The sequence below is a fragment of the Phoxinus phoxinus genome (genome assembly GCF_949152265.1).
Source record: "Phoxinus phoxinus genome assembly, chromosome: 3".
In the NCBI taxonomy this organism is placed as follows: domain Eukaryota; kingdom Metazoa; phylum Chordata; class Actinopteri; order Cypriniformes; family Leuciscidae; genus Phoxinus; species Phoxinus phoxinus.
Genome location: NC_136878.1, coordinates 11,778,961 through 11,791,649, shown reverse-complemented (window position 1 = coordinate 11,791,649; position 12,689 = coordinate 11,778,961). Strand labels below are relative to the sequence as shown.

Here is a 12,689-nt window from a genome sequence, read left to right as displayed (position 1 = left end):
TGATGGGTTATACTTTTTGCATATTTTTAAAATGACTTCTAGCACACATTGCTTTCCAGTTAAAAGTCTTCAAAATATATGAATGCGGTAGACAATGAATAACATTTTCTTTATTGAAAACCTTGTCAGCATTGAAATTCATCTATACAAAACAATCTACATATAAAAACAGCCCTACATGCAAACCTCAGGACTAGTGCAATTGAAATTTTAAATTGAGAACTTACCTAAACAACTATTGATGGAAGCCATAATCTAAATCATAAACAATGTATGGGCCATATATTAAAATAATCTCTGAGGGGAAAACTGGCTCTCATTAATGCACAAAGTGGCCGAGATCAGCATGGACATAGATATCCCCAAAAATGCATCCAAGCATCGGATAGGCAGGGGATGTGGCACAACAATTCTTCCTGTAAAATCTCTCTCATGTCCATGCTGACCGGGGTCTGCCGTGAATCTGCCATGATGAAAAACATCAATCAGTTAGTACATTTCAAAGCACTTGTCATATAAACACTGGGTCTTCATTAATACTTGAATCTTCACTCACTCTCTGCTGGTAGCCCTGTCGATTCATTCTCTCCGTCTCAAGACGAAGCTCCTCCTCCTGGAGCCTAAGCTCCTCCCTCTCTTGTACTTCTTCCTGTTCTTGTCTTTGCTGCTCTTCCCACTGTTCCTTGCGCCTCTGCGCCACCTGTTGGACGAACACATCTATTGAAGACATCTATAACTCATATACTAGAGTGAGTGCAGTGCTACTATACACACACCTGTGCATTGATCTCCTGCATGCGAGATGTGCGGGATCCCTCCTGCTGCTCCTTCTCCTGGCGTAGCGTGAATCTCTCTTGCTCCAGCTGTTGGATGAGCTCTTCTCTCCTCTTCAGAGACTCCTCCCTTGCCAGCCTGTTCTCCTGCATCTGTTCATCCAACTGCTGCTGACGTCCTGTCAGGACCTACCAAACATAGTTTAAACATATAACATCCAACACACACTAACTGTAAAAATGAACTACATTATCATTATAAAACTGTACAATTCTACTTCAAAATACAATTTAAAGGTCAAGTGAGTCGTTTTAGTGCCACTGCAAAAACTAATTATTGTATTCATTTGAACAGGTCTTCACGGGTCCAAAAATTCTTACCCGAACCGGAAGGGACCCGTAATTTGCTACACCGAACCGACCCGGACCCGACTATTATTTCAAAAGCTGGACCCGGACCCGTGCAGACCCGATACATTTTTTGTAAGCTGGACCCGAAACTGCCGGGAAGACACAGACCCGACTGGACCCGATTGTCACATTTTCCACCTTAAACTGCTATTACAAGTCAATAAACCTGTTGCAAAAAATTACAACTTTTTGTCTTACCTAATTTAAGGAGCCGTAGCAGCGTAAAGTTAGTAGTCTCTCCATCCTTTCCTTGTAACGTTACGTTACCTGACTGGCTGTGATGCATTACAATCCTTCGGCTCCGACAAGAAAGTTATCCATGTTATTCCTCTCGTTATTCCACCAAGTCCAAGCTTAATCCTTGTTATTTCACCTTCAAACGTCCACATGATGTCACGGACTCACGGTGACGGATGACAAATTAAACGAGTTAGCTGCTAACTCGCACAATAACTTTTGGCTGTTTGCCTTTTTGAACTATAATAACGATTGCTCGTTCAGTGCCATGGCCGCTGCGCTGACGTTATTTATCATCTCCGTGCTCTCTGCTCTGCATCATCGAGTCTGAATCTGACCACTAAAACTTTAAGATTGAACAAAACGATTAATTGACATTGTAAAATCTAAAGCGCGGTTTGGCTGTCCCTCACTGAAGCTCTGCTTCTGGTAACTGGTTGCCATAGAAACATGACACGCGCTTGACTGCAAATGCGCGCTAGCTGGATGGATCAACCTAAAATATGCTTTTTAACGCAATTTATTTTGAGTGTCAAAGTAAACATTCATGTTACAGTTCACCTCAGATTATGTTACTGATTTAAAATATATTAAATATGAGTGTGACAAGACGCATTTTTGAGATTTGATGACTCGCACGGGTATTACACACAATGTTAAACAGACCCGGGACCCGAAGTAATAGATTCGACCCGACCCGGACCCGGCTGATCATTTAAAATATAGACCCGAACCCGTACGGGTCCCGGGTCGGGTCCCGGGTCAACGGGTCAACGGGTTCACCTGAAGACCTCTAGTGGCCCATAAATAAATAAACAGACCATTCACCTTTAAAGTGGCAATCATACATTTCATAACATTTATTTATTCTAATATCAAACATGATTAAATTTTTTCCCCTAAGGTACACTTATAATAGTAAAGCGGTAATATATATCGCATATTAGTATATTAGAATGATTTCTGAATGATCATGTGACACTGAAGACTGGAATAATGGTCATCACAGAAAAAAATATTAAAATAGAAAACAGTTATTTTAAATTGTAATAATATTTCACAATATTACAGTTTGTACTATATTTTGGATCAAAAAAGAATAAGAGACATTAAAATAAAAAAACGTTAAAATCTTACTGACTTTTGAAAGTAATATGTTTATTAAGTTTTTCACCAAATTTGATGTTCCATGACTATGTTCCACCCTCTCCAGCTTTTAAAATTAAATAGGCTGTTTTTTTGCTGCTGTTCCTTTAAGATATCTATGTAAACATCATCTTTGCATATGTAATGAGATCCAGCACTTACTTACTAACTTAGGGTTTGAGAGTCATATATTAATGCATTAATCTATATGATGTTGGCAAATTCAGAATGAGTCAGGAGAAGATGTTTCTCAAAGTTAATATTTCTATACTTCTATTACATCTTAAAAGATTGAGGACTGTTTAATTCCTTATTATATGACCCATCATTTTTTTAAATAAAAATAAAAACAACTTCACAAAATGATTCACATGAAGTATGTGAGCAAAGAGCACTGTATAAGGGGGTTTAATAAAAGAAAACCAACGTTGGAGCAAGTGACTGCTAATCTATTGGCCGTCAGCCTCGTCTCACCTCCCGCATCAGTCTTTCTCTGGCTCTCCTCTCTTTCTCCCACTCTGCCTCTCTCTTCTCCCAAACACGCTGAGCTTCCTCGCTGCAGGCAGCAAACAAAAACAGAGCATGAGTCTGACTTACAGGTACAAGCGTATCTTTAAGTTCCTAAAAAAACATCCTGACTGTGCTTACCGATATAAAATATCAAACTCTGCCTCCCTCTCCCTCTCCAGCTGGAGCTGCTCCTCTATGACTCTCTTCATCCAGGCGGCGTCAGCGACAGCTCTCTCTTTCCTGGCTTTCTCCAGTCTCTGGTCCTCCACTTCTCCCTCCAGCAGTGCTGCCAGGATCTTGCGGTCTGCCTCCTGGTGGACAGGAAAGTTATTGCAGTAAACACTGGTAATATTGCAGTATACTGGTAAAATCATCAGTTTCTGCTGTAACATACCAGTTCCTCTTGCACCTGCTGTGCTCTCCTTTTCAGCTGAGCACGATACTGACGAGTCAGGAAATGCCTGTGGAAGCAGAGAACTACTAATTTACTATTATTTATATACTATAGAGTGCAACAGTCGGGTTCCAGAAGTAAAAACTCAATAGGGAACAACTTATAGCTTTAAAGGCAGAACTACAAAGTTGGTCTACGAAGCTACAAAGTTGTTAATGAATGAATGCTTCTTTTTTTTTCAGTTTTGGTTTTATTTCAGTTAGTAATTTTAGTGCTTCAACTTATTCAGTTAGTTGTTTGGTTAATCTTTTTCATCTAATATTTAATTATTCATTAATTTGATTTCATTTAATATTTATTTAATTTAACAAAAAATGGTTTTAATAGTTTTATATTTAGTTTACAATAACAGCAGTTGCAGAAGAAATCCCTCAACATGTTTAAATGTTTTACCCGAATTCAGTTTTCCTCCTGCTTTCCTCCATCCTCTTCCTCTCATCATCCAGCTTCTCAAGCTCCCAGCGTTGAGACATCAGAGCTTCCTGTTCCTGCTTAAGACGCTCAGCCTGGAACAAATAAAAGAAATGGAACTAACAATGAAAAATACTTCTAAAATCCCATTTACAGCTAGAACGATAACTATTAAGATAATTATAACGATAATGGTAACACTTTATTTCACAGTCCTTTTCACATGACATGTACATAGTATGTACAATAACTGGGTTATAACTACTAACCCTAAACCTACCCCTAAATGTGACTTTAACCCATGTAGTTACCTTTTATTACCAGTAGTTTCTTGGGTAACTAAGTACACTGTAAGAACACTACAAGTACACATACTGTAAAATAAAGTGCAACCACAATAACTATATTAGCGTTCACACCAGCAGACAATATTGTTCTGTTTATTCTAAGCGTTTAGTCTGCCGCTTTAAATGCTTGAGCTCTTTAAAGCAGGATGGATTCTGATTGGCTGTCAATGTTGGTACAGTATCAATCATCAGCTGGAAAAAAAAGCAAAAAGTGATTCCAATGATATGGTTTCTCTGTTATAGTTGTGGTGTGGTGTGGACTCGATTTTTAGAACAATATCTTTATCGTTATAGTTATCGTCCTTCGTGTGAACAGGCCCTAAAGCATTTATTAGTCTCAGTTAATGTTCATTTCAAAATTTGTCAATACATTTTTTTATCAAAAGTTGTCTTCTAATGGATTTGTGATAACATGAACAGTTTTTAACATTAACAAAGATTAATAAACTCTGTAACAAATGTATCGCTCATTCTTATGTTAGTTAATGTACTAAATAACTTCTAGTAATGGGACCTTATTGTAAACAAACAAAAAACAACAAAATTAATATAATGAATTTGCTTGAGTTTACTTGATCTTTATAGCCTTTGTTTTGTCATATGGTTGTTGTTGTTGTGACGGGCAAAACCTTAACAATGCATTACATGTATAAGTCTATTCTACAGTAATTCCGTACTTCCTGGTCTCGTAGTTTGAGCTCCTCCATCTGTTTGCGGAGGTCTTCGGCTCGCTTCTTTTCTTCTCTTTTTCTTTTCTCCTCTTCTTCCTTCATTCTTTCCAGAGCCTCCCGTCTGGTTCTCTCATACTCGTTCTCAAAACGCTGTTTCTCCACCTGAGTTTTCTCATCAGCCTGAGTGTTACAGAGTTACATTTGAATGTTAAACCAAAAAAAGTCATTTTCTTAGAACCATCAACTAGGACACAACTAACATTATTTGTACACATACGCAAGACGGTTAATGTTACGTGATGCTCAACTGATCAGCACTCATGCATGAGCCCACATGGCAGCACTGGCATTCAACACTTCCTGTGTGAACATCTTACCTGTTTTTTCTCCTGCTGTTGAAACTGCCACTGGCTCACAACGTGATCTTTGTGCAATCCTGACTCCACCTGTACGCACAAACATTTGAGACACGGAGATGTCTGATTAAATAATGCTCCAGAAGTGGTTGCCGTGTGTTTGGATTCGGAACCAAATCCCGAGCTCAGAGTTACAGATCAGTCATGGAAGAAACATATCACATGCCCTATTAACTTACAGTCATGTCAGGTTCTTGATGGGTTTCATTCCTGGCAGAAATGTTCATCAGCTCTACTGATGGCATAACTTTGATTCCACAGAAAGATCCTTTTGACTCATCTCTAAGAATTTTATTAACAGTGAGGAACTTTCAGTGGATGTAAACAGCCAGATAATGTACTTTGAGGGTTTAAAAGCAGGGGGAAAAAATCTTACAGCACTTTTTGAAAGTTTGGGGTCTGTATGATTTTCTAATGGTTTTGAAAGAAGACTCTGTTCAGCAGGGCTGCGTTTATTTGATCAAAAATACATTAGATGGTAATGCTTTGAAATATCATTACAATTAAAAATAACTGTTTTATATTTGAATATATTTCAAAATGTGATGGCAAAACTGAATTTTCAGCAGTCATTACTCCAGTCTTCAGAGTCACATGATCCTTAAGAAATCATTTTAATATGCTGATTTGTTGCTCAAGAAGCATTTCTTATTATCAATGTTGAAAACATTTGTGCGGCTTAATATTTTGTGGTAACCGTTGATAAATATAAAGTTCAAAAGAACAGCATTTATCAGAAATATAAATCTATAGCATTATACACGTCTTTACTGTCACTTCAATTTAATGCATCCTTCCTGATTAAAATAGTTTAATTTCTTTTTTAAAAGTCTTACTGACCCCAAACTTAGTGTATATATATTCTTACTTTAAAAGTGTTTCCTTACAAATGACCTCTTAGTACGGTAATTCTCATAACTAACTTTCTTCATATACATTACTGATATATATGACTGACCTTCCGCAGATCGGAGTTGTTTTGCTTCCAGTGTTCCCTCAGCAGCTCCTGTGCAAGCTGAAGAAAATAAAAATCACAGAATCAGATCAGACACTTTTCAAACGTGTAACATGACACCACTTTGTGACAAAACAATTAGCGTCCGTACATTTTTCCTCCTCTCTTCCCTGGCAGACCGGAGACCATCTGTTTTTTCCACTAGCTGTCTAGTCAGTGTGGCTCTGTCTGGCACAACGTTTCTGAGCTCTGCCTCCAACTGGTCCCGCTCCTGCTGGAGCATCGTCCTCAGACGCTCCCTGCGCTCCTCTAGTTTCCGCTGCTTCTCCTCCTTCATGCGCTCCCGCTGAAATGCTGACATACTAAAAGCCCAAGAAAATAAGTTTGTAACTTTACTATAGAAACATAAATCGTTACAGTGGATGCATTGGAAAAAGCCAGGTAATACATATGTGATTTTTCATATTGTTCTATCATTCAGTGAAACCAGCCAAACACAGTAATATGAGAAATATTCACCATAAAATAACAAATTAAAATAATTATAAAAGTTTTAAAAGGCAGCTTCACAATTAAGTCATGCTCATTCAATTATATTGTCTCCTAAATGACCCATATATTTACATTAATAACGTATTAGGTGTTACAAAAAAAAAATGATCAAAACATTTGTTGGGTAACTATTTTGATGGTCCCTTTTGAACTATTTTGACTATAAGTAACTTTGCAACTACATGTCAACTAACTCTCATTGGAGTATTAGACTGTCAGCTGAATACCTGCTAACTCTTTATTGTGATGCTCCTTCAACAGACATTCTGCTGAATATAAGTACCTTTGCAAGTACATGTCAACTTATAGAATCTAACCCTAGAATAAGGCTTCTCTCTACAATATTAGTACTCTGTAATACTCTATCCTAACACTCTAATGAGAGTTAGTAGACATGTAGGCGCAACGTTATTCATAATCAACAGAATGCATTAAAGGGACCTTCAAAATAAAGTCAAACTAAATTGTGAAGTAGTTATACCCTGTGTGAGCAAAGTCAGTACGATAACCTAATGTGATAACTTTAAACGAAAGAAAATCCTCTCCAGGTCAAAATGACTGGAACACAACATAAGGGTAAAAGTGGATACAGCATGTCTGCAACATAACAAATGCGAAAGGCACTTAATATAGTATTTTGTACATTGTTCTGTTATCTACTGCATATTTATGTATAATGTTATTTATGTTACTCATTGTCTTCTTAGTCACACTTTATATTAGGTGTACCACTATGTACTTACATAAAAAAAATGTTGTTAGGCGTAGCCTAATCTTTGGTGCAATGTACTTATTGTGTTCATGTATTTTAAAACACTTTTGCTGCTATTGAGGTGGGATTCGGGTAAGGTTAGGGAAAGGTTTGGTGGAATGGGTAGGTATAAAGCTGGGTTAAGGTGTAAGGGAAGGGGCATATATATTTATTAATTTAAATGTTAGTATTAGCTAAAGACACCTAATATAAAGTGGAACCGTTTTCTTTGCTTTTGTTGTTGTGTTATTGAAGCCTCTGTTCAGTAATTACCGAAACATTCGCCTTAATGTCTTGATGCTTTTGAAAAACTCAAAACTGACCGTTCCCAGAACGAACCATGATGTGTGGGCTAAAGTGTCTTCTCAAATATAAACTTTACGCACACAAGCTAAAGGAAGGCATAATGAAAGTAATTCACCATCAGTAACGTTACCTGCGCTGGAAGGACTGCCATGAGCTCCATTGCGACTGTTTGCTGCTTCGGACCTCCTGCTCTCTGAAGTACTGCGAGTGCAGCTCCCACTGCTGCCTCCAGCGAGCCTCCTGCTCCCGCTGCCGCACCAGCTGCCTCTCCAGAGCCCGCACTCGACCCGGCCAGTGCGCTGAAAGCGTCGGTAAAGCCATGGATCATCTGATGCTCAACCGAGTTTCCTTCTCAAGCTTTATTTATAGATCGACCTTTATGAGAGACCTTGACCTACAATCATTCCAGCAGGCAATTTTAATCCATAAAATGCTGTAATTATAAAAACATGCTTATTGCATTTGAAGCTTATTATAATAGCTCGCAATGCAAATAAGGCTCTGCTTGCTAAATCCGTTAGAAAAATCACGTTCAAAGCATTGCATTTACCGCACTGACGCGTGTATTTTCTTGTGCTCTCCTAATTTAAATGAATAATATGAAAACAAAGATGTAGTAAAGAGGAAAGCCGTTAACGACAGCGGGCGCGTAAACAAATAACCAGAGGGGAAGCGTTTTACTTGGTTACTGCGCTACTTCCTGGTTACCTACGGCGAGTAGCGAGGCACAAACCAGGTTGACAGAGCGGAGCGATTTTGTTGTGGATTTTTTTAAATATAGTACTTTCATTTATAGCAGAAAAATATGGGAATATGATATCCAGTTTAAAGTAACTCTTTTATAAAATAGTATAAATTAAATATTTTTCTTGATGAATCTGAAAAAATACACTTAAATTGAAACGCAGGCATGTTCAGTCTTTTTACATGGTCTTTGCAAAAAAAGAATGTCAGTGTGATTAATTTACATAATTGTAAAATTGCTAATATAGGCTATATATAGTTGCCAAAAATCTTATAAACAATTTTAACTCTGCTAGGCTGGTTTAATCCAAATTAGCTATTGAATAAATGTTTGTATCCTTACAATTTAATCACCCATTGACCATTTTAAAATGCGTGAAAAATAATAAAAAATAATGAAAAGACTTATTGAGTGCAACAGTGCCCGTCCACTTTTTCAGCGGCGTTGGAAGTATATTTTCCATTAATTTCTCTCATAGGGTCTTTTTCGTTAACGTGTTATAAGCCATGAATAAGTCATCCTACAAGGTGAATCATAATATTATTCAAGGTGAATCAAACATAACAAGCAAAAAAAGTATTTAAAAATCGGACAAAAATACAAAGGAACAAGACCGGCATAACATAAAAACGATGTAGAAAATAAAACTATATATAAAAATCTAGATTTTATATACTGTATATATGTGTGTATATATATATATATATATATATATATATATATACATAATTTATTGTAAAATATGCATATGTATATATTGACTTTGTATATGGACTCGATTAGGTCATTCGCGGTGCTTCATGGGAGTGGGTGTGGCTAAAGAGACATTTTGGTGCGTTTTGTTTGTTTCGAATCTCTGATTGGTGGATTCTCTGTACTGCATCACGGTTAATGTAGTTTTTCATCACCAATTCTGCTGTTAAACACGATTATTTTAAAACTAAGTTGAAATAATGCAGGCTGACGACTTCAACAGCAGCAAATGCTATCGATTTACAACCTCGCAGCTCACAGTAAGGCTGTCTTTAAACTGGTTTATAAGTTATCGTTAATAATCAATTTCCCTATGGAGAAAATGAATGGATTTTTTACTTTTGGAACCTGACTGTTGCACTCTATTTATAGGCCCTTTAATACGATTCAAAAGTCTCATTTTATTTGATCTCCAGGGATATTTCAAGTGTGATCAAGACCTGCAGTGAAGGTGACAGCAGTGTCTTAATACTCTATAGAAGATTAAATATTGATTAAAAATGAGCAGTCAGCTGAGGTGTGAGATAAAGCTACAAATTTGATGCCAGTATTAATAAAGAGACAATGACATGACTTTCTGGGTCATTGTAGGTTAAGCCTACTAGTGCATGAATTAAACATTGCATTGAATGTTTAATGGTGACCAGATAATCGTGTCTAATTGTCGTCAGAAAGACTCCCCGCTTAAACCTCTAATGTCAGCAACAGGGTAAAGGACATTTTAATTATTAACTAGGCTATACAGGAGGCTAAACTTTCAGCAAAGATTCTAACCTGTAATCTTTGATTATTTTGTATTCTTTAAATAATCCACAAATCAGCAATAGTGGAATTAAGGTACATATTCATTTTCTTTGAAGAGGAAAACACTTTTAAATGATTTAATGCCTGCACCAGTTGTGTATTAAATGGCCAGCCGAAACGCAATCTGCCTAAAGCTGAGCCTCAATAAGGGAAGTAACATTTACAAAAAGCTTGGTGTTCAATTTTTTATCTCTTATTATTTTGTAATATTTGATCTGATGAATCTGTTAACTGGTGTGAGTAAAAATAAAAATAAAATGTGTTATATATCACAATAACATCAGATAGAAGGAAAAAGGTGAACATTGAACTTTACATATTTCCGTAACAGAAAAATGATTTTTCTATTTAATGTGCAGCAACATTTTTCATGACTACATTGTAAAGTGTGGGCACTGAGGATAATACACTTTGACAGTTTTGGCCCCGCCCCAGTGATATGATTGGTTCCTTCGCAGAGTCTCCGCCCACATATTGAACGTTTCCGCGATGTGTCTACATATATTTGCGTAAAGGGGCGGTGCAGGGGGGCCGTCCAGCTGTGCAGTGCAGCTCTAGCAGAAGAACTGGAATAGTAAACGCTGCTGTGTCTGTCTGTCCGGCGGTAGTTCCGGGTTCTGCCTTCATTTCTACTGTGTTGTCCTCGTCTTATGTTGTAGGCAAAAAAAAAAAGTCACTTTCGCCAACTTTAGGCAATCATGGCTCTTCTTATGGAGCACCAGTTCCGGCAACTTCCAGCCGACAAACAAGTGGAAACCCGGCCGTTTCTCGAGGCGGTGTCTCACCTTCCTCCTTTCTTCGGTAGGTTCTTCCGTCATCTCTCATTTGAGCTCAGATTTGAGCACGAACTCTGTGCTGTCATGAAACGGCCTGGTGATGAATTGGGTTTTTAAATGATATTTAGAACAATATTTTTAGATTTGAAAGTTTTCAGTTTTCTATGTAACTTGTTCAGGTCGTCAAAAAGTTATTTTGTATCAATATGTTACGCAAAAATAGCTATTACAAAAATGCCTAATGTTTGATTCCACATTCATCCCTTTCTCAGTCATCGGTTCAGAGTGGAAACAAAGTAACAATTAAATGCATGCATTTAGCCATATAGTGTCTTTACAGAATGAGATTTTAAAAAAAAAAATATTATATTACATAGTTATACACGTGTTGTTACAAAAATCAGTAGTATGATGTCATCTGATTTTGTGGATATTAGCTCCTTGATCAGGGGTGAGATTTTCCACTCCTGATCAAGATATGTGTTCTTCAGAAGTTGTTAGTAAAGTCAGACAAAGCCTAGCTGTCAAGCAGAAGCCATTGTTTGCTATTGAGGACTAATCTTTTTTTGGCTCAAATTTCTTTTCACAAAGAAGGCAACAAACCTATTGCATGCATAATTTAATCTGCTGCCCTCGATTTTGGAAGTTGAGAAAATTGATTAGAATGGTGTTGAGTTGCCCTGCTCTATTCATTGGCGGAACTGAACAGCAGAACATCTTTGTTCAAAGCCTCATTTGGTATTAATATGAAAAATGCATTTGAAATGAATTTGCCACTTGAAACGCCAAGCCTGAAGTGTTCACATCAGTGCTCAATGTACTCTTCTATTTTTTTTAAGCCATCGCTAAAAGGGTCATTTTCTTGATGTTGTTGTAAAAGGAACTGGGTATGACGACAAGAGAATAAACTAAAATTCCCAGTCTCCAAAAATCTGATTTCAAATCTGATTTAAAATAAAAAATAAGCTATTTTAGGATTTAAAAAATAAAATAAACATGTAGGCCTACATCTTTTCTGTGTCACTAATCAAATTCACCATGTGCAAACAAAGAAGAAAAAAAGTTAAGGTTTTGCACAAACTTGTGTTGCCCATAATGCTAAATGCCATATTTGATTTAAAACTCTTTCATTCAAATGATAATGATAATTTTATTTTTTTATAAAATTAGAGAATACTAGAAGCATTTTATATGTTTTATGTTTGTTCTTCAAGAAACTCCTGGTGGAGTCCGCAGGTCTATTGCTCTGTGAACTATATGAAAGAATGATAAAGGCACTTAACCTCAGTTGATGGACTTTGTATAGCAGGCTGTGATTGGAGATCATATTTATGATCGTGTGATGTCACCATAATGTGATTGGAGACACTGGTTGTTGTGATTGTCGCTAACTCCCACAGAAAGACAATTAAGCTTCCCAGCTCTTGTTTAGAGTTCACACTTTATCACAAAAAGCCCTGTGTGGAGTACAAACATAGAAAGAACAGGAGGGAGGGCTGGCATTGTTAGATGTGTGAGTGAATGTGTGTGTTTTCTTCTCTGTAATTAGAAGGCATTCATTCACAGTGAAAAAGCTGAAGTGTAAGCAGTGTTGTTTGTGGAGTTCTCTGTAACCAGAGATGCTCCTTTTGCTATCAGTACAAAATGCTGATGTTGACTCCGGACTTTCCA

The 12,689-nt window shown here is 37.1% G+C and overlaps 2 protein-coding genes across 2 annotated transcripts in view; one reads left to right on the top strand and one right to left on the bottom strand.

Annotated features, from left to right (window-relative positions):
* Nucleotides 1-97: 97 nt before the first annotated feature.
* Nucleotides 98-8,655, bottom strand: tchp (trichoplein, keratin filament binding). The gene is made up of 12 exons (XM_079607518.1): nt 8,071-8,655; nt 6,483-6,693; nt 6,335-6,391; nt 5,338-5,406; nt 4,967-5,140; nt 3,925-4,037; nt 3,472-3,538; nt 3,216-3,388; nt 3,042-3,123; nt 777-962; nt 557-700; nt 98-463 (listed from the first exon to the last, which is right to left on the bottom strand). Exons 1-12 carry the CDS (start codon nt 8,259-8,261, stop codon nt 431-433), a joined length of 1,500 nt encoding a protein of 499 aa, XP_079463644.1. The 5' UTR covers nt 8,262-8,655; the 3' UTR covers nt 98-430.
* Nucleotides 8,656-10,758: 2,103 nt separating this feature from the next.
* gltpa (glycolipid transfer protein a) overlaps nt 10,759-12,689 on the top strand; it is a 6,309-nt gene continuing 4,378 nt past the window's right edge. Inside the window, exon 1 of the mRNA XM_079607519.1 lies at nt 10,759-11,043. Coding sequence (XP_079463645.1) covers nt 10,941-11,043 — 103 coding nt within the window. The 5' untranslated portion in view covers nt 10,759-10,940. The remainder of the gene's footprint in view (nt 11,044-12,689) is intronic.

Bases quoted from the DNA above. Each gene is read 5' to 3' on its own strand.
- tchp (XM_079607518.1), bottom strand. From the start codon at position 8,261: ATGGCTTTACCGACGCTTTCAGCGCACTGGCCGGGTCGAGTGCGGGCT. The intron at 5,407-6,334 runs GTCAGTCATATA...TTGTGCGTACAG, and splicing joins ACAACTCCGATCTGCGGAAG to GTGGAGTCAGGATTGCACAA. The intron at 3,389-3,471 runs GTATGTTACAGC...CCTGTCCACCAG, and splicing joins AGCAGGTGCAAGAGGAACTG to GAGGCAGACCGCAAGATCCT.